Raw genomic sequence first — 22,817 nt, 5'->3', positions numbered from 1 at the left:
TAGATGTAGAAATTTAAAATGAAACCGTACCCAGTAAGGTCTGATTGATTGCCTCCATTTCTGTTTTTATTATATTTGTCCAATCTATTTGAACTGTTATCAATTTCAGATTATGCAGTGATTCAGATGTGACCCCAGATGTGGTTCCAGATGTGGAACAAGGCTATTAGAGGAGCACTTGTAGTAGTGATGCATTTAGGTTCTGACAGTCAATAGGCCCAAAACTGACTGTTGCTTATCTCTGTGTTTTAAAGGCAATGGTTATTATAACACAACACACTGTATATCTCATGCAACAATTGTGGGACATGCAACAAGCAGTCATGCAACAAGACTGCTGACTTGACAGTTGCCATGACAATCTTTAACACCCTCCTCCCTTCTGAGAGTAAGCCACAGGAGGTCATTCCTGCAAAGGCTGGCTGTTTGCAGAGTGCTGTATGGAAGCATATTGTTGGAATGTTGATGGGAACAACGTCCTGGTAGTAACAGGTGTTCAAGCAACAAAGATAACCAAAGCTTTGAGAGTATTGTCAAGGAAAGTTGACTGAAGAACTTGGGAGAGCTTCAGAAGGAGTGGACTGAGGCCTGGGGGGCCACAACAAACATAGGGCTTCAGGAAAGGTGCTACTGTACAACTGTCAGATTCCTGATATCAAGCCAGGCCTGAGTCACAGACACCGTCAGAAGCATTTATCTGGGAAAAAGCACAAGAACAGGATTTTTACTCAGTGGTTCAAAGTCCTTTGTTCACATAAAACTAAATTTTGTATTTCACTTGGAAATTGAAAATGGGAAACTTCATTGGAAATGAATGTCTAAGAGTACAGACCAAGCGTGGAGAGGCCGGTGTGAAGGTTCGGGGGCCTGTGATGTTTTGGGGTTCTGGTTTTGGTTGTGGTTGGTCCAAAGCTACCCAGCTACTGGGAGATTTTAGTGCACTTCATGCTTCCATCTGCTGACAAAACTTTATGGAGGTGACGATTTTGCTTTTCCAGCAGGCCGTAACACCTCCCCACAGCACCAACATTACGACCAAAGGGTTTGCTGACCATGATATTACTATCAGCAGACAGATATTGCCCTCGAGTGACCTCAACCTAAAAAAAATGAGTTGAAGGTGGCTATCAAAGCAGCCTGGGCTTAAATAACACCTCCGCATTGCCACAAAAGGATCACCTCTATGCCACCATGCACTGATATAGTAATTCATGGTAAAGTACTGCGTTTATAAACAAAAGTACTTTTCTTTTGTATGTGTGTGACTTTCATGAGCTATAAGCCATAACCATCAAAAGGAAACATAGCAAATATTTTGCCATATTTCACTTGTAAGGAGTATATTATACATCAAAGTTTACCTTGTTGTATTAAATAATGCAGAATAAAAATAACATTTTCACATTATTTTTATTTCTTCAGCTGCACGAGTACATATTCAGTGCTTTGAGTCTCAAAAGAGGAGCTGCTCACCATCCCTTCAGCAGTAGACTGTACTGTGTTTTTAAAATGTTTTTCCATTTGTGCTGTCATCCGTGTTCTAAAAGTAGACTTCTTTATTGTAGGATGTCCTCTTTTGAAAACAAAATTATCTAAAAAGCCTCTATATTTGGTGTCTGTTGTTGCCAGGCAACAAAAGACCCTGAACATTTTAAGCTATTTAACCAAATACTTAAAGGACTGACATGGAGTTAAAGTGGATGTGTAATGGGAAGGGAAAAAAGAAGGGCTAGAGAGAGGAAGATGACTAGCTGAGTGACAGGGTGACGGGCTGGCCGGCTTCCTGGTTTCTCGCAGACTGTTGTCAAACTCAGTCGATCTTGGAGAATCCCAGTGCTGCCATCTGGGTTTAACGGGAGCTTCATCCTGGCACTGCCTACTGGTACAGATGGCATAAGGATACTATGTCACTGTTACAGTAGACTTGAGTACAATAGAATGGAGCAGAGCTGCAAAGTCACAGGTCGGTTTAAGTCTTCAAGATTTACTGTATCTATATCTAATTTTTCCAGGGGCCAACATAATTACTCTAATTGTACTACTCCAGTGGTACTTGTTATCATGTTGTCATGACCTCCCACACAAGCAGTCCAGACCTGCAATGTAATTTATTTTACACAGTGTTTAAATTGATCGAAAACACATCCTGACTGTCGCTGATGTTTTGGAAAGAAGCTCCTAGCATTCGGATGATTGGGAAGAAGTATACTGAACTGCTATTAAAACATTCTAACACCCAATATCTAATCTTATTTATTTTACACCATTAAAATGGGTCTAATCTGTTGTATTTGATTATTGAATCCTATTTTATTCATGGATTTGACTTCCAGTAGGGCAGATCTGCAGGTATGAGTGCTCTTCTGCAGTAACATACATACCTCACTCACACAGCTGCACACCTAAAGCTGCCTACTGCAAATGCACTGTGTGATGCTGGTCTCTGAGCAGCCCCGCTGATGCTGTTGAGGGCAATAGAAATAAGGCAGGGACAGCTGCTGTCACCGTCCTTAGGCTAATTTGTCCTGATGTTCCTGTCACAGTCCTGCTTTTCAGATCTCAAACCAGTGCCTCGCTGTGTGGAATGATTTGCAGAGATGTAAAGTCCTGATTTAATCTGGGATTTTGGAAAATGACGATGCTCATCTTTGCTAAGCCGCATGAAACGTGCAGCTGAGGTGTAAAACTGCAGGCAACAGATTACACTTCAGAGTGAAACTCTGAGCTGAGACACAGGCGTACGTACAGGAAGTTTAGCTATTACTTCACTGCCAACCTGTTTGCACTTGTGTTGCCAAGACTGAAGAAAGTGGGCCTTTCTGTAAAGTGGATTTAAGCTCTGCTGAGTGATATTGAAATAAACAAATAGTATTGAATTGGCTCGTGCTGCCTGTGAATGAACTGATTAGACTTAGAAGCCTCAAAACAGCAGCCGACTCAGATGACTACTGAATGTAAGCAGCAGTTTGCACCACACTGAGCTCTGGGTAAGGCTGCTCACTTAGCATCCATCATGTCCTCCACAATGCCAGCAGGGTCCCCGGCTGCTTCCACCACTGCATCACATGTGTGGCTAGTCTTTGATGTTTGTGTGTCTTGTGTCGTGCCACTAAAGGCCAGTGAGTGTGGAGTCATCATTACCAACAGTTGTGCTGTGAAATTAAATAACGAGCAAGCAAGACTAGGTTAAGATTCAATGACAACGTGGCACCTTTGCCTTTCACAGTCAGATTTCACTTTGGATGCTAAAATTATGTTCAGGAGGAGGAGGGACACATTTATCACAGAGGCCAAAGATTTGTGTGTTTTTAGCAGGGTGGGGTCAGATACTGATAATCCTGGTGACTTGTCATATGTAATTTAAAGAAAAAGAGATGCTTGTTTGGAATGCAAATAGTTGCAGTATAACGCACAGCAGATAGCAAGTCATTTATAAATATAAGGACTGATGGATTACTACAGTCTGTTCATATTAACTTCACTAAAGGGCTTAATTGGTTTATCATTCTCTAATATGCCATCAAATCCAGTTATAAATACTACAAGTTGGTGATTGGTGGATTTTAGTCCAGGCTTATTTGGAGGACCTTTATAATTAAGTTAATAAGAATTTTTTTAACAACGTGGCAACTCATAATTGGTTCAAAATGACTTGTAGCGGAACTATAGGGTTAAAAGATAATTTATTAATAGTTAATAAGACATTATTACATCATATCATCCGTTAACAGACATTGCCTTATAAGAGCGTGGCGTTTGTTTAAAATAAACCTTTTCATTGAATATTATCTCTAATCGAAACCGGGCTATTTTTGCTCACTAAAGTAGAAAAAAAATCTCATAGGAAAAGATGGAGGCAGCATGGCAACAGTCTCAGAGACAAGCTCGACTTCACGTGCACGCGCACCTGCACAATGAGATAAAAGACGACTTCTCCTCCTTGCTCTCACAAACTCTCACCCGTGCGCGATTACCGCACACAGGCGCGCACATCCACGCGTCCTCGTTCCATCTTCATCTATCTTTCCTCCCCCCCTCTCTCTTTCTCTCTCTCTCTACGAGGGACGTATGGGAGGGGACGCTCGTGCTGAATGTGTTTTTTCTGCAGCGTGCTTTACGGTACCGGAGAAGAAGAAGGAGAAGCACGCCGCTCCCCTCCGTTGGTCACGGAATCGTTTGGTATTGTGACATTGCGCGCCTGCTTCTTATTTTCTAAATGGACCGAAGGGGATGTGACTGAAAGCAGTGTGTAGTCTGCGCGCGTGTAACCGACTTGGATTTAAACCTGACCCTGAGATGAATCACACTGCCCCGGTTGATGCGCTCATCTCCTCCGTCTTCTGGCTTCGGGGGCACTAAAAATGCGGCTGATAGCGCGGGTACCTGTCCTGGTTTCACACCGGTTCGGTTTGTCCCGATAGACTGATCTCGTCCGGTGCTGCGGTTTCCAAAGGGGCGAGCTGAGTGATTTTTTTTTCTTTCTTAACCGGATCCGTCACCAGTAGCCTGCCAGATGGATAACTACTCTACTTTACAACGTAAGGCGACAGTGAAAGACACATACCTGCTGCCGTAGCCCATTTCATGTTAAGTCTGTGCTAATGATGGAGTTCCCTAAATGAATAACCACATTAATCTGGGGATAGGAAAGACTGCAGCTGAAGTCTGATCTCACTGGATAAAAAAAAAGAAAAAAGAAATAACTTAAATAAATATTAAAATATCCTGTAAATGTCCACAGGAGGGACATTTGATGGTTTTCCCTCATGTTTTGTCATGACCATACATTTATCTTGGGCTGACATCACGTGACAACTTGAATGGCATTTTTCAGAATTTGGTGAGCTTTGCTACTGAGCATCTGAACAGCGGCACTGTACACCGTATTTAATAATTTGGCGCTTAAATGTAGGCACAAATTAAGCCCCTTCATCTTTTCATAGACACCCCCCACCCAGGGCCTTTGAAGCTCCGAGATGAGCTAATGAAACAACCATGACTGCAGGATCAGGGAGAGGTGGGGGTGTGTGGGGGGGATAACATATGATGCAGTGTCACATACCCTCTTGTCTTGACATGTAGCCCCCGGCCCTGCTGCCATTATAACGTCATGCTTTCATATAATGCACCACATTCACACCTGTTAAATCCACCACCTTGAGGTATGCTGTGCTTATTAGACTATCTGCACCATTATTTAGCTGTATCGGTTTGTCATGCTTGTTATGAGCCTGTAATGACAAAGGCTTATTAACCATCTGCCTAAATGGTTTATGGCTGCAGTTATGCACCTGTAGAAGGTTATGGCTTTTTATTAACTGGATCATAATTTTTACAGATACAAGCTCTAATTTGTTGTCCATGTCTCTTCTGTGTGTGTATGTATGTGACTTACAGGGCTGTAAACCAACAAAAAGGGCCCTTTTTCCCTTTTAAAATCAAAGAGAATATTTAATTCCAATCTCAACTGCATCATATTTTAAAGCTCCTCTGTCTTTGTTGCTCCTAAGATGGTTCTATTTATACACTCTTTTTCGACAGGGCTTTGAAGTCGCTGCTCAGTTTGGTGTCATTTTGCAAAAAAAGACTATTATGTGTTCAGCGCTGGTTTCTTTCTTTGGGCACACTGATCACAACAGCTTATATGCTGCATGTGTAATTCTCCAGACATGGAGAGTGATCTGCCACATCTTCAGGATACATGAGATATAGAATACCATGTAGATTTTTTTAAGGACTATAAAGTGATTTTTGAGAGATTGCCTGGTAGAAATGTGTACCAGTAATGGAATCTAATCAAGTACTTTATAGCCATGGATTGTATTTAACACCTGTATGTTGAAGATTACTTTTCAAACAAAACGTTCACTGAGACTTTTGAACACAAACCACTGGACTGATCAATAATTTTCAAGGGAACAATTCACAGGACTCAGTTACTGACAGATGGTTGTAAAACTGATATTTTTTTTCAAATAATAACAAAAAACTGACCTTGCAAACACTTCATAAAGTAGTTCACATCAGTTGATCTGTTATAATAAAACTCACACATTGATGAATCTCTGGTAATCACGTGTATAACCCCTTTTTGCATTTGAATCTTTGCTTTAAGTGCACATTGCTGCTCACACATTTCCTAAATTATCTCATGAATAGATAACAGAACACTTAGAGCAGTTTTCACTGTTTCCCTCTTTGTGGAATTTGTTTTCTCCTTTGAATGATGATCTGCCAGCTGTTAGCAACAGCTAGATTAGTCCAGTATTTAGCAGCTGCGACAGCTTGGTCGATATTGTTTTTACCTTGTGAGTCTGCATCTGTATGTTCGTGTCTTATCACACGAAAATATGGTCCTGGCTACATCTACCATAACAGGAACTACCATTTTGAGTACTTCTGCAGGTGTTTATGTGCCTATCTGTGGACAGGGTTTTTCAAGAATTGGTGTCATAACCCTGCAAGATGCCGTCGTGATAGTTTACAAGTAAGCAGCAGCCATGAAAATCAAGTTCAAAGATGGTTTTAGTTTGACCCGTGGGTAATGATTATTTTAAGAATGCACGGTGTGATGCCAATGCAAGATGGTCAATAGTCAGCAGCTTAATCAGTGGATCTTTTGATTATGGCTTGGTTCTTTAGAGTAATATTTTCAAGTAAACGGGCCAAACATTATCAAATTCCACCTTCTCAGTGTGAGAATGTGCTGCTTTTCATCATCTTATGGAAACAGCTTTTTGGTTTTTAGACTATTGCTTAGGCAAATCTGTGTTTTTATGGCTGTCTGTTACAGCTGAGCCAAAGAATAATCTGTCAGTTGTCGTAATAAATAGCCATCTCATTTATACTGAAAACCCTAATTATTTATTAATGTACTTTATGGTTGGTACTTAATCCCTTGTCTTTGGCATTTGGTGGTTCCCGTTTCTGAGAAATTCTAAAGACAGAAGGTTTTTACATCTGAGCACTTAGTGGTGGTGGAAGTAATAATATTCAGGTAACTGCAATCTTGTCATCATCAGTTTTCCGTATTACTTACATTTAAACCCATCTATAGATGTACTCATTTTGTCAGTCTAAATTAAGCATGCCTAGTACCGAGGCCTCAGATCTAAGAAATGATAAATGCATTAACATTTCCTCTTCAAAGAGCAAACTTGCATACAGATAAAGAAGGATGAGGGGCTCAGTCTTCTACTGCTGCTCCACTTTAGCTCTGACAGGACACTGCTGTTCCTTGCTGCTGCTGCTGCTGCTGATGATGCTGCTGGTTGCCTAGTGACTGTATCCATGGAACCGGCTCCCATCGTCATGGTGATGGGCCAAGGGAGAGAGACCCAGTGAGGGAAGGGGGACAGAGATACCAGTACATCTGCAGTCTGTGCTACGACGATGAGGATGAATTGTGATATCATGAAGGATGATGATGATGAAGACTGTAATGCTCTGATTGCGATATACTGGTGTTTTCAGATGTAGTGATACCACTGAAAAGCATGGAGAGGCTAGTTTAAAGCAGAGAAAATGGTCACGTGGTTGCCAAAATATGAATGATATGTCAAGGCAGTGGCTAAATGTAAAAGCCGTACTGCTATCCATGGATGGTTGGATCGATGGGTAGATGGTCTATAATAGAGTTGCAATAATTATCAGAGCTTAATTAGCAAGATTAACCTCGAACTATATTCTTAATATATTTATTAAGGTAATTTCATAAACAATCATATTATGGCTAGCTGGCTGAGCACATGTTTGCTAGTATTGTTGAAAGGAAATCTTTGTTGTACATTTTTACTTTGTTCCATTAAATTATTTACAGGCGGCTAAAGCATTACTGTTTGATATAGATCTAACAGTATCATTGTATTACAATATACATTGGGTGGTGGAGGATATTTGCCAAGATAGCCATTGAAATGAGATATAATTTTTCTAGTGCTAAGATTAGCAAGCAAGATACAAGCAAGATAGCAGGTTCATCTATCTAGCTGCAACTTAACTACACAGCACAAATCCACTGTTATCCACTTAAGACTTTATTTTGCTTTGTAAGGTAGTTTCCAGTTCATCTGTGTTAGCAGTGATGCTAGCATTAGCTAATATTAGCTAGAAGATAAAATATCTTCTAAAAACAAAGCAATACCACCATGTATCTAATGCCCTGCTTATGTCAGCCGCAGCTTTACCTGATAGCCAACTTCCTGAAGCTCAGAGAGGCTTTGTTAGATAAAACTGGCTACCCTTCTGAGTTATGTTAGTTAACTTTGGCCTAGCTGCTAAGGTGGCTAATGGAGCCAATCGATTTATTGGCAGGTCGATACCATCTGATTAATTATTTGCTGATCTATGTGTATGAATTAATAACGGTCAAAAAGTGAAAAAAGGGCACTCTAGAACTTCCCTGTTGGCAACATGTATTTGGAATGCCACAAACAGGACAACCAGCTGATCCAAACAGCCCGACCGAGTGTAAACAAGAAAATAAAGAACTCCATATAACAAATGTCAGGGAAATGCTTACGTTTTGTGTGTCCGAAACAAAACATATACAGAAATACCAGAGTTTTAAATCACCAAATATCAGACTGTATCAGTATCGGCCTTAAAAATCCTAAATCGGTCAGGCTCTAGCAGATAATTTGCTTGATACCTATAGCCAGTATACAAGATACATTCTGTGTCTGAAAAGTGAAGCCAGCTTAGACGAGACTTACACCAGCGCTCTTTTTAAATGCTACCAGCGACTGACAGCTGTGATTGCAAAAAGCCTTTGGGTCCTATAGAAATGTATGGCAAGTCAGCCCTTGCATCTGACCTCAGTAAATACTTTTGTGATAAGTGTAAGGGCTCAGTGACTTGTTTTGTGTTATAGTAAATAATAAAATTCATTTTGTAATTTTCTGTCAGAGTCAGAAAGACTTCACAGTAAGAGTCGCCGCTCACACATTAAGTTCGGTTTCAGTGTGCCAAGATGGTGGAAGTTGCCTAACTTTCATTTAATGGAGCATGACATGACACTTGCTTTGTGTTGATCAAAGCTTCAAAAATAAGTAAATACATTTTGAAAGCACAGCAACAATGTCTCTTCCCAAAAAGCTTTACCTGGTTACTTAATAATAAAACTCGCCAACATTTCGCCCTGCAGAAGGAACCATCCATGTGTCCATGACGAGAGTATGCCCGTGATGGTGTAGCATGTTGGAAACATTAATAGCATCCCCTTTGGCTGAGCTAGCGTACTTGCACTTCCTACGTTTGACAGGTGTAGTTTGTTTGAAGAAAAATATTTCCTACCTAAAAGTACTGACAACAAGGTTTGGGTAAATTTAATCAAGAAAAAACCAGAGTCTAAAACTGGGCAACTCAATTCAACCCTGGTCAAGAAATTGAATGTTTTAACAAGTATAAGAAAACATTTGTATCTTTTTTTTCTGTGACTCACTTGCACAGGAAAGTGTTCATGTAAGATTTTTGGATGGCATGTGGCTTAAGCAGCCATGTGTAAGCCTAAAAGACAAACGAGACCATTTTTTCTGTGCTCCTTAAAACCATATTAGCTTATACTAGGAAACCCTTGCAGGATTTTAGAGGAGCTCAGAGGAGCAGAGCAAGGAGTAGAGTAGAAGGGGGAGGGAGGAGGAAGAGACAGAAACATTATCCTCTTCGTCACGGCACGTACTGTACTGTAGGTTCACACAGCCTGTATGAGACTGTTCCAAACTGGTCTCACAGAGGATAAATTTATCTCACTCGTGTTGTTCATTTCTCTGGTTTAATGTGATTTCAGGTTGTTGTGTTTTTTAAAATGTGAGTACAGATTTGTTCAGGGAGCATCCGTTCTGTCCCTTCTCCAGTCTCCGTGGCAGTGTTGCCATGGTTGCATCATTCACATTGTTCTCTTGAGGGTGACATAATAATTTGGCTCGAGTTAGAGATTGTGGCTTCTTCACAGTATAACAGGGACATTACATTTGCTGTTAACATTAGTATTTTTTTTCCTACTGGAGTTCCTCTTCATTAGTTTTTTTTTTAAAAAATTGAACACTAAAGAATTGACCAAAACAATTCCTTGAAAATATTTATCCTGGTTCAAGCTTCTTAAATGCAACAATTTATTTTTTTAATTAATTGAATATATTTGGATTTTGACTGTTGTGTAGATAAAACCTGACATTTGCAAAGGAAACTTGTACATTTTTTACAATAAATTTCAGACTATACACCAAATAACTGATCGTGTCATCTAATATGAGGTGAGTTATCAATACGTTGTCGTGTACTAACACAGGTAGACTGCCGTATAAGTTGTTTTATACATGTCAGAGCTACAGAGCAGAGCTACTCTAACTCAGCTGTTGCAACAGGAACAGAGTTTGAATTGAGCAGAGTCAAGCTGTGTCTTCACGGTGAGTTGCTAGTTTGGCAAATGCATTGCTAGAAAGTATCCAGTGTTTCAAACTAAGTAGTACACAACAAATCGGACACACACTGTGTTATTTCTGCTGTGCTGCGCAAGCATGTTACAGGAAGCACGACCAGATCCCCTGCTGTAATTGTCCTTATTATTAAGCCTCCGTGGCTGCTGAAATAATATTCCAAACTGGAGAATGCCTGTTGTAGCAGTGTCATACGTGTCCTCGGGCTTCACTTTAAGATCCACAGCTGCGGTGCACCAGGCAGCATCTTTTTTGGGAAACACTGACAGGGCAGGTCGAGGAGCTTCTGGTATTTCTTTGTCACAACCGTAGTCTCCCCTGATCTAATGTGACAGCTACAAGAACACTAAAGAAGATGACCTGTCATTGACAAAGAGGAAGTCAGGCCAAGAAGTCTGTTCTGAGATAATGGATCTTTTCACGGGTGCGGAAAGTAGGACAGTGGTGGAGTGGTGCAGGCACACAGGTGCCACAGCACAGTTCTACAAAAACAAGGAACGGCTTTTTAGATGAGGACACAATGGTAGTGGAGTATTGAGTGGAAATGAACAGGCACAAAAACCCCACCATAGGTAACCGTGCAGTTGCTAAACAACCTGGCAGGCCGGCAGCAAGCTGATTCACACGTTACAGTACGCACAGTGTGTGTGCGCGTGGATAATAGAAGTGTGGAAGTCTTTCACACTTGACCAGTATGTCACTCTGTACAACCTGCTGTGTTTGTGTGTGTACCTGTGTTTGTGTGTGTGCAGTTTTATTTTACTCCATGTTGATGATGGGAAATGCCTTCATAGTAAAACAGCTTTTTTTATGAGTTCCTCAAATTTACACACCTTTAGAAGATAAAGATATGACAAGATTTTATGTGAATCTATAACTTGATGTGAAAAATACAATTTTAAACTGAGGTAAAATCCATCAGTAACTTGTAATGGAAAATGTTAAAATCCTTATTGGCAGCAGTGTAACTAGCAGTACTAAAAGCTGAGAATCTGTAGTCAGCTTTGGACTGATTTTCTTGGTCTTAACTAAACACGAGTGGTCTGTATAGTATATAGTGTTTGGTCACTGGAAAATATGTTAAAGTTAACGCTCATTAAGCACCAGCACAGAATTGCAACCCAAACACTTTGCAGAGCCTCTCATGTTTTCCACGTTAGAAAGCAGGAGAGGCTCTCCTTTACCAAGATCTGCAGAGCTTGTGAACTTCCTTTGCTGATAAAACAGCAGTAGCATGGCTGAAAAACTGGATTTTATTTTTTCTAAATTGGATGTTTAGCTCAGATGAGAGCATCAACATTCATTTCCACAGTCACACGGATACAAAACTGGTGTAAAATCACCAGTCAAATGTGATTTAAAAAGTGCTTTTTTAAAAAGTGCCAGAAAAAAGAGAAAAGATTCAAATCCTTCTGCTATGAATGCACACAATTTATAACATTGTGGCTTTGTTCAGTCCAGTACCAGTTCTGCTCCTCCCATGAGGGCACTTAAGAAGCGCCATACTATTTCACCTTATGAATACAGGAAATGTCAGCCTGACTGAATTAATGGCTACGATGTTTCCTGTTTAATTGCCTCTTCGGGGGCAGCAGCAGGACAGCTGCCTTCTTTAGCATTTCAGAATTCTCTCCTAGATTTCTATTTGGGATCCTTTGAGTCGCTTCCTTTTATGACCTCCAGTATCTCTCTCTGGTCATACATCATTACCTTAAATTAATAGTAGCTGGCTTATTCTAACTCCCAGTCCGCTGTTCAGTCTCTCAGTACTAGGTCTGACAAATTAGGTCACTGAAAAATATAAAATCACAAACTTTTTCTTGTTTTGTTAAAAAGTCCAAATTTATTCGAAAACAGCTGGTAGGCCATCCACCTGAGTACAAGAGACTAAATTAGGGAAGAATAGTTGAAGATGATGGAAGCAGGTTGGGTGAATGAGCGAGTATTGGTTTGTCGGTTTGGTCCTGGTTTTAATAGACTGCATAGAAGGCACTTTGCATCTTAGCTGTCAGCTAATCTATTTTAGATTATATGAAAAGTGAGCACTACTTATGGTAAGGATGACATTTTTAGCTCTTCCAAAACATGTGCCAAGTCACAAGTGATGTAGTAATTGCTGGAGAGGACAGTGTATTGTGTGGGTGCCTCCCAAGAGATTGAGGGATGACGCAGGTCTTTTTGACCTTGTGCTGGTTTGTCCACGTGTTGCCATAGGCAACCCAGTCTCCTCTTAATGGGGCAAGAGCTCTGCCAGGGCGAATTTTAGAATGCCACTTTGTTTGAATTTGAGTAAGACACAGACCAAGAGCGACCCTAAGGCCTCTATCATAGTCTTTAAAATCCTTTCATCTGTTTCAGACTCGCAACATTTAACATGGAGGCAATTTGAACCCACGGAGTCGTTTAGTGATGGCTGTTTCTGTTTAGCCAAAATAAGCACAGCCAAGATGAAAATAAAAGCATTACACAATCTGACACGGGTACAGTGGAAAATCCATAACTGCAATTATTTTGTAATTAGAGGTAGTAGCATCTTTAACTGTCTGCATTACTCCGGCGTAATTGGAAAACAATTTGTGAAAAAGTCTCCGGAGAAAGTTTTGGAAAGCAGCAGAACAGAGTGCAGACAGACAAATGGGCAGGAAGGAGGATGGACGGGCGATGGAGTAATCTCTCTAAGTCGACAGCATCTGTCTGCTGTCCCGCTCTGTCTGTCTCAGCTCAGCTGTCATGGCTATCAGACAGGAAGAGACTGAGAGATGGCTTGTCTCGGTGTTCGCTTGCGTTTGGCGCACTTAGGCATTTCATCATTTCCATAGGACAGCTGTTTCTCTGTAACCACCACCTCTCCATGTTTGTATATTTAGGAGGCAACTGACGTTTTTCTTTTTCATTTTAGATCAAGTCCCAGTTCTATTTCACACCAGTATTTAGCAAATTCTACTCTCTGGGGACTATTTTGAGCTACAGGTTAGGTGCATTCGTGAATAGCAGAGCGGTATATGTTGGATTGACTCAATGTTCGTTCGCATATAAGGTAATAGAGGAACTGGAAGAATAGAAGAGCTTTTGGAGAGGAGCGCTCAGAAATAAGGATTTGGCAAAGCCGTCAGTACTCAAAAGGGTTTATTTTTCTGTGTTGACAATCAAAGAATAAAAGGAATCCCTGAAGTTTAATATATAAAATGTGTTCAAGAGCAACTTTTGTTATGTTGGTTTCACTGTAATTGATGGTATAGCTCTCTGGCCACATTTACACTACAAATCATATGTACAAGGATCAGATGCTGAAGTGGTGCCTTAGCTTGATGCCACTTCCTTTAAGACTGAGAGGAAGGTTTTTCCACCTTACATTCATTGATGAGTTCTAAAATGCTTTACAGCCACAAGCGTCAGAAGGATAATAAAATACAGTGTTGGTTATTTCTGCAGTAGCGGATGAAGTAGTCTGATTAGATTGTAGAAATACTAGCATGCCGTAGTTTACTCTACGTTAGACTAATATACATATTGGATTATTATTACTATTAATTCTTTATACAATGATATCGCACTTTGATGTTGCTGCTGGTAAATGTATAACTAATTATTTGATCTCTTGCTCAGTTTGCTCATTTACAAAGATATGAATAGTCTCTAATTTTTATGGTAGTTTTATTTTAATGGCGACAGAATATCAGCCAAAAATCCAGAAAAAACCACATTACATAAATGGTATGTTCTGGGTCACTGTCATTCTCGAAGACCCCATGACTCATCTTTAGGGTTCTGGCTGAGAGAAGGAAGTTCCTATCCAGAATTTTACAGTACATGACCCTGTCCATGGGTCCCTCAGTGCTGTGAAGTGGTGAAGTCATCTTGTTACCCTTAAAAAACAGGACACAGTCCCAAAGCATAATGTTTCCACCTCCGTGCTTGACTGTTGGGATTGGTGTTGTTTGGATCATACTCAGCATTTCTATTCGTCCAAATATGGCGGGTCAAGTTGATGCCAAAGAGCTCAAATATGGCTTTATGTGACCACAACACTTTACATGGAAAACTTAAGACAGGCCTTAAAATGTGCCTCCTTAGGTAGAGGGACATTGCTGGTGCTGCAAGATTGGTGCTGGTGCTGCCCATTACAACGTAGTGTGTTATCAATGATCTTGGTGACTGTGGTCCCAACGGCCTTCAGATCATTAACAGGCTCCTCCCATGTAGTTTTGGGCTGATCTACCACCTTTCTCACGATCGTACCCATGAGGTATGCACCAACAGTTGTCATATTCTCACCAAGCGTCTTGCTGATGGTTGTGTAGCCCATTCCAGCCTCGTGCACATCTACAGTCTTGTCTTTGATGACAGCTCTCTGATCTTGCCCATGGTGGTCCAGAGGATGGAATGGACGAAATTGATTCTGTGAACAGCCGTCCTTCATACACATAATGAGTTAAGTTTATAAGTACCTGTAACTGATTGATTGAGTGATTGATTGGTTGACTGACTGATTGTAATCTATGTGCTCCATGGGCACAAGGCCAATCTGTGAGAGCAAGAATGGCGGCTGAGTTTTAGAGGATCAAATAGAGAGAGAGAGAGATAGCCTTTATTTGTCAGTTGCAGGTCTTTTGCCCGCAACCGAGATGACAGACCTTGCCGACCGTACATACAATACACAAACATCACATTGGGGAGACAGGTCAGGCTAGGTAGCGAGGAAAAAAACATCGAAATGTGTAACACAAAAGGATAATACAGGAATGCACAGATATCAACACACCATAGCACAATAAACACAGACAAGCAACATGGGAAAGAGTTCCAGTGTGTACATCTGATCTGGGACCGCTGCAATCTTCGACTGCGCCTCCAACTGACCCGATGTCCACATCAGAGGGGAGGTAAGCGTTGGAGGTGGCGTTGGATCCGGGGTAGGGAGGGTGATGCGTCGGTGAGTGCTTATCAGTATCAGTATATGTATGTGTGTGCGTGTCCAGAGTTCAGCTGAGACAGTGTCCTTCGCCCTGCCAGGCTAAGTAAACAGTCTTCCAGCCAACCCAGGTGGCCTTGCATGGAATGGGAAGGAACAGACTAAACACAGTCGTTATCAGGGTGTTTTGTTCAGCTCCAGCCTTGCAGCTGGCGCCAAAGGGGTATCCGCATAAGTGATGTTATTTTTTTACTTTAGTGCGAACAACTCATATGAATTTCAAAGCAGTTCTACAGTCCAACACTGGTCTCTCAATCTCCTGTTGGAGAGCCGCGAGCTTCGCCATACTTGCGTTCTGTGATGTTGTCACTTCTTGTGCTCAAGGAGCCAATGTCTGAGAACTCACGGCAGTGTGCCTCCCCGAGATGTCATCCAATTTTGCGCCCAGAGATGTTATTCCGGGCTAGCCCTTCCAAGATGTATCCAGTCTGCAGTCAGAGATCTTATTCTGAGTATTCACAGCAGCCGTAGCCTCTCCAAGATCTTATCCGTGCTGACTCAATGAGCCCATTTTGAGAAACTCACGCCTCTCCCATCGTTCCAATCCCAGCGGGCAGCCTTGTGGGGGTTTGAACAGCCGGTTCCGCTTTCTTAATTCTTCGATAAGTCAGGGCCAAGCCAGCTCCGATCAGCCAGAACCCTGTTACCATGGTTCCGAATAGGTAGATATCTTCACCACTCAGGCTCACCCAAGCCCAAACTTCTCGTTGAGAAAAGGGTGTCAATTGCATTCAGAGACCAGTTGATCCAATCCATAATTCCATACTTATTTCACTCAATGACATGCAAATCAATTCATAACTTTTATGTTATGTGTTTTTATTCTGGGTTTTCTGTCTCTATCTATTAAAATGAAGCTGTCATAAAAGTGAGAGATTCTTTGTTTCTTTGCACGTGAGCAAACTTAGAAACTCAGCAGGAGCTCACATAATTGTTTCTTGATTATATTTTACATCATAACTCTGAATCGCAAACTGTTTAGAAACTTGGCATATAAATGTACTGAATTAAAAGTAAAAGTTTTCCAGTTTGCAATGCAATAGATTAGATATGCACTTTATACACTAGCAGAAAGGACTTTGAAATCACAGTTATGTAAACACACTGACCACTGTACACATTTTTCTCCAAATTGTGTTTGATTGTTTTAAAGCAGTTTTAATTTTTTTTTATCTTGGAGTGGACGCGGGATTTCTCTCTAGCTTTGCATGTAAACATTATCAGCAAAACACCTCTTTTTTTAATTACAAACACACAAGCATGCCTGACATTAATTACTGCAGTATCATTATTGCAGAAATCACTGCCTTATTTTCTCTTAGCAAGCTGTATTTTAAAAAAACTCATTATTTAACAGTTTTTCCCATTAATGAGCCCATCTCCCAGATGAAGTGTGGTACAGTTGTTTTGTTTGACAGCAATTATTCTTTACATTTGAACAATGTCCTCAGAGTCACTGTACGCACTGATATGTGGAGAATGTTAATAGACCGCTCCACTCCACGTGACTGAGGGGAGACTGCACTTTACCAGCAATTTAGCCATCCGTGCGATTATATAAATCGCATGTGTGTGTATCAGTGTATGTGTGTGATAGAGAGAGAGGGAACTGCTGACTGTGAATTTTCGCGTCACATCACCATTTGATTTCCTCTTCAGAAAATCTTTCACATTGATCATTTTCACTATTAAAACGACTGCAGTGATGGCATTTATCCTCGATTGATCTCGAGCGGTTGATCAAAGGACTGATCGCTCAATTAGAATTGAGTTTTTGAGTTTTGTCTGAAACGCTGTACAGATCTGCTGTGTAAACTGCTCGAGGAGTCAAGCGTGGCAAATGTTGACATTTTGGAGTTTTATGGCATCATGGGCTGTATCATGGGCAGAGCAAGCAGCCACACTGAGCTGGTCATCATGTGCTGCACAACACAAGAGCCACTCACACTGAGCAACAGCTAGCATTAGCTTTCCTGCCCCTTCTAATGTGACTTACAAGTCCACGCAAACATTTACCAGGCAAACGTGCTGTCCTGTGACATTGCGGGTCAGCTGCAGCCCTTTATAAAACAAACATTGCCAAGGTTCGTTAAGATGCAGGTGCGGTCCTTATTATCAAGGCCCCAGTCACACAAGCGTAGAGATCTCTCAGCCAGTAGCGGTTTTAGATACGGGCGACACAGGCGGTTGCCTGGGGCGGCATCGTGGTGGGGGGTGGCATCACGGGCATCGGCCCAAAACAAAAAATTGCTCGTACTCATGCTGCCCCGACATCATGCGCATATTGGGAATGGCATAGGCACCGATCGGTTTTCTATCGCCCATTTGCTGGGAGTAAGGGCGCCCTCCGTTTGCGAGGTGCGCCTGCTGTTTGCGGCACAAGGAGGAGAGGAAGGGGGCTGTGGGGGATTCTCTGGCTGGCTGGAGCAGCATCTAATAAACAACTCGCAAAATAAAACAAAATAAAAACAAAATAAAAACAAACCAACAAACACGAAAACACCAGATATAATGATACAGACTTATAATTTGCATCGATGTTTTCTCAAAATTCTATACGCAAAAAGTGAGCGCGAGAGCCCTCTGTGCGTCTGCTCGCTGCTGAAGTCAAAGTAAACTTTATTGTCATCTCCGCTACATACAGTCCAGTATATTGGGGGGGGGGGGGGGCGCCAGAGGGAGTGTTCGCCCAGGGTGCCAAATATGCTAGGACCGCCACTGCTCTCAGCCACCATCTGGCAACCACCCTTTGCAAAGAGAGAAATGTGTGTTCCTCGACCAGTTGCCGAGTGGCTGCTGGACGTTTTTGGCGGTCGTGCTCCATACATAAACCTGTGCATGAGTGCATTTAGAGTGACAAATGCATCTACATACGCTGCACTATAAGCTCAACAATGGTGTACTCATAATGGTTAATAAAGCAGCGTGTGGAATGCTGTACACTTCTCAGTGTGCTTTGTAGCCAAGATGGTAATCATATTGGCTACAAAGCACACGAAGAGGGATCAGCACGGGTGGGGACACATACAGCACTGATGTAACATGGCAGCAGGCTTTGGTCTGTCTGTATGTTAAAGTTTTCTCATCAGAGAACTTGAAACTTCAGGTGAAACTTCCAGATGTAGTTTTAAGACAATAGGGTTAAAACTGAATTTAGGTTTGGGGCTGGGCTGAAAAAGTCATTCAGGGTCCTCGTACTGTATATATAAAAATACTAGAGGATGCCAGTGCTCCCCTGTAGCCTCCTAGTAGATACACCTATGGTATCAATTTCAAAATCCTACCTACATCACAATATTTTCAGAAAACTTGACCTCTAAATTTGACCTTGAGGTCAAGGTCATTGAGATTTGAACTTGTCTAAGAGATTTAGTAGATGCAGTTCATCTCCTAGGTCGTCTCGATCTCGAGTTATTGGGTATCCACGCCACCTGCCCGCCCAGCAGTGTGACAACAACACCCCATCAGCCTTTTACAGCTGAGGGGTAAAAACTACTCTTGGGTGTTCACTACATAGATTTCTTCCTTTATTCTCTCTCTCCTCATGTTGACTGTCTCTTTATCTCTGTATAGCACAGATTACATTAGGACATGTGGCTCACAGGAGCTCCCAGACTTCTTGTGGGGTCTATAGGTTTGCTTTATAACAATTTCAGCAGGATTTCAGCTCTTTATTACTTTGTACTCTTCGTTCTAATTACATTAAGAGCAAAGATTTTAGATGGTGACAGGATCTCTTGCTGCCTCTCATATGGTGACAGGACAGGCTTTAAAAACAGCACAAAGCATCCATAAGGAGCACCATATGGGAAATAAGACATTAAAACAGCTCAAACTGCAGGAAAGTCAAAATTTCCCACATGCCAGCTATCCAGCTGACTGCCCCCCAAACTGCACAGGAAACAACAACCGACCCAGCAGCAGACGCAATCAATTCAGGAGTAAAATTTGAGCCAAATCTGCACAGTGTCTGCCAAGATTTACAAAGCAACATAAAAATGATGACTTGAAATGAAACTTTTTCATGAATAAAAAGTGCTTACAATTACTTTATATGTTTGCGCAGAAATATGTGGACGTGTTACTTCCTACTGATCCTGATGCATTAGATATATGAAAGGGTGGGGAGTGACGAACAAACACAGAGTGTGTTTCTGGCAGTGACGTGTCATTCCTTTTATTATCCACAAACAACTTAAGTGTGAATGCTTCGAGTTAAAGTAAAAAAAACAAAACACTGCAGCAACAAAAAGTGTCGCTTCACTCCTCCTTAGTTTATTTATGAAACGCTGCTCTACAACAGTAATGCATTATTTGTGCGAATGTGCTTTCCGAGCTCTGCGAATCGTGACGGTGAGGTTTGATGGGCGCGCGTACGTGGGAGTGAAGCGCCTCGACCTTGACTGTCTGGCCTGAATTTGCCTTGTGATGCCCACATCGCCACAGCAGCGGCACCGCGTTAAAACGTTTTCTGCAGCAACTTTGTGTCGTGACTCGTGGGTTTAACATCTGTGTTCTCACAGAGCTTGCTTCCCGCTCTCACTGTTCTCCTCTTGTCTCTTTCTGTCCAGACAGAGAAGGTGTCTGCATTTATTCTGCTGTGCAACAGGCTGTGCTAAAGCACTACATACCCTCAGTCAGACACTTTATTAGGTAGACTCTCTTTTGCCTTGAGGACTGCCTTAATTCTTTGAGGCGTAGATTCAAGAAGGTGCCTGAAACTTTCCTCAGAGATTTTTAGTTCATCCATGTTGACATGGACATGGTTAGCTGCATGTCCTTTTGAATACCGTGAACTTAAACTTTTGAGATGATTTTAGGTTTGTGACATGGCATGTTACCCTGCTGGAAGTAGTCATGAGAAGATCGGTGCACTGAATCCTTGATCCTTGAGCCTGAATCCTTAGAAATAAGTCACAGAATAATTTCTTTTGTGAGCATCAACACTACTACTACTCTGATATCACTGCTCTTTGTGGATTTACTCAAGTGAACATAATATAAGCAGATGTTTCACCAGCTGTATGTATGATTTCTAAGGGTATAAACGGTAGAATTTAGAGAGTTAATGAAATCAGCACCTCAAATATAAATGTATGTCCACCCTTGATGCGACCCTTGATGTAACCAGTCCAGTATGGTTCATCACTGCAAACTGTATCACAATACTGCAAATTGTGCAGTGTAGCCTGCACTAAACTAACTGGTATATTCATGCTAAGTTTGAAATACACAAAAGTAGTGCACTTCAGTTTGTTTTGGTAGGTGTTTCACAAAAAACGTAATCCAGCAGCACATTTGAAAACTAAAATGAATCAGGACATTACATATAAAATCAAAAATTTGTCAAATTTCTTCTGCTCCTGCCCTCTTTGTCTTACAGCTTTCACCACCTCTCAGTGTTTCACATTGAGGGTTTTTGTTACTATGTAATACAGGGACAAACTGCACAGAAAAAGTTTGTGCGTTTGATGATATTTGTGAGTTGTTTGAAAAGCTGCATTTGAAAATTGTCTGGCGCTTAAAAAACATTAATCTGTGTAGCAAGAAGGAAATGAGAAGGAAAAAGAGATGTGTTGGAGCTGGAAGCAGCCTTTGGGAAGTCACATTATTTTTCCTTATTACTAAGCATGCCGTCTCTGGAAACAATACCAGGCTGCAGCACATGAAAAATGAACTCATTCAGTAGTAACATGCATTAACCTGCCTATCAGATTTAATTAATCATTGAGTGAAGGTGCCAGAGTGCCGTTCCGGATCGTTCTGGCCCGCTTTTTTGTTTTGTGTTCAGATATGCTGCTGACCTCCTGTCAGGCTGCCCTTTCCTCTCAGACTTGTATCGTCAACAAGGCGTTTTTACCCACTGGATATTTTCACTTTTTCACATCATTCCCAACAAATTTTAGAGATCCTTGTGTGGGAAAATTCCCAGCAAATAAACAATTTCTGAAATACTCAGACCAGCCAGTCTGCCCCACGAACAACCATGCTACGTTCAAACGCACTGAAATCACCTTTCTCCCCTATTCTGGTGCTCAGTTTGAACAGCAGGTCACTTGCGATCGAGTGGTTAGATATTTGCAGAAACGTGCAGTTGAACAGATGTGTTGTTGAGTTTATTTGTAGTGTGTAATTTAAACCTTATATATGAAGTTGTTTTTTGTTTTTTTTTGGAGGGGGGGATGCCAACATCCCATTTATCACCTTGACATAAGCTAAGTGTTACGTACAATAACTGGAAACGTGGCACTGTTTCCATTCATCAAATGCAGTAATACAGTGCTCCAGAATATGTCGATGTGCTTATTTGATTGCTACATTTTGGCCGTGTTTTGTTTCACTTTTTGTCTGTGTATCTTTACCAGCAAATTCAGAACCAGAGTTATTATAAAAGAGGTTTGGATTTGTCATTTTATGCTGTTTATGTTGTTTTAGTCGTCTCCGAGGAAGTTTAAGCGGCACTGAAATGTTTTCCTTGATGTATTTCTGGCAGATGAAATGTGTAAATACTTTGTGAAACAAATTCAATGGGATGTTTTCCAATTTCAGTAGTTGTGAATGTCTCCAAAGCATGCTGACATTGACTGCATAAAGTAAGGTATGCATAAAATTGTATTGCATAAATCTTTTACACACGTAGAAGAGAGACATTAGTTGAAATGAATCAAGTGGTGGCAAAGATTTGTCGGATAGAGTCAATGTGCCAGTGCCCTACATCTGGACTGTTTCCAGTGGCCAGCAGTGTTTGATTACTCTAGTTGGGTGGCGTTACTGTGGGTGTTTCTATATTTTCCACAGTCTTAGAAGCACTCAACAGCTTTTTACCTGACATACTTCACACCTACACTCAGATGCAGCACGTTCAAAGAATTAGAACATGTCAAACATACTGAAATAACTTCCTTTCCCAGTTCATTTTCCCCACCTGAGGGACTAGCTCAGCAGTGTTGCATAAAGCTTGTCAAAATGGTGCTCTTAGCCATGGTTTTTGTAATTAGTGTTTTATGGTAATTTTGGGCAATTGAGTCCCCAGTTACCATAGCAACAGCTCAATGTGCAATTTCCATGGACTGTTAAGGAAAGCTTTAGGGATAAAACTTACTAAAGGGTGTTTATGCAAATGGAAGCTGTCATGCAGGATGAGCAAACCCTGCAAATGCGGGCAGGGTTCGGGGAAAGAGACGCTCGCAGGTTTGAACCCTGCAGGTCACAGTATGCATCAGCATTAGTGTGACCTTGAGGAAAATAGTAAAGCAGATCTCGCTGCTGAAAGAATAAGCGTGTAAACTGGAAGATACCAACGCGCAGATGAAAAAGCCATGGCGTCTTATCTTTCTTTTTCATCTAGAGAGGAGAGGAAAACAAGATGAGGGGAGGATAGAGGAGTGACAGAGGCAGCAGCAGGTGAT

The 22,817-nt window shown here is 41.4% G+C and overlaps 1 protein-coding gene across 12 annotated transcripts in view; it reads left to right on the top strand.

Moving 5' to 3' along the window:
- Positions 1–22,817, top strand: part of lrrc7 (leucine rich repeat containing 7) — a 132,889-nt gene that overhangs the window by 47,746 nt on the left and 62,326 nt on the right. For 4 of the 12 annotated variants that reach the window (XM_025899792.1, XM_025899793.1, XM_019346907.2 and 1 more), the window contains exon 1: positions 3,959–4,538. The exons of 1 other annotated variant lie outside the window; for it this stretch is intronic. In XM_025899792.1, the coding sequence (XP_025755577.1) occupies positions 4,514–4,538 (25 nt within the window). In that variant the 5' untranslated portion in view covers positions 3,959–4,513. Of the gene's footprint in view, positions 1–3,957; positions 4,539–22,817 lie in introns of those variants that run through there. 7 more of the 12 variants (XM_025899796.1, XM_025899794.1, XM_019346909.2 and 4 more) reach the window with 4 other exon arrangements.

Source organism: Oreochromis niloticus, linkage group LG17 (assembly GCF_001858045.2).
Source record: "Oreochromis niloticus isolate F11D_XX linkage group LG17, O_niloticus_UMD_NMBU, whole genome shotgun sequence".
Taxonomy (NCBI): Eukaryota; Metazoa; Chordata; class Actinopteri; order Cichliformes; family Cichlidae; genus Oreochromis; species Oreochromis niloticus.
Note: the sequence above shows the minus strand (reverse complement) of the source record. Positions and strands in the feature narration are given on the sequence as shown.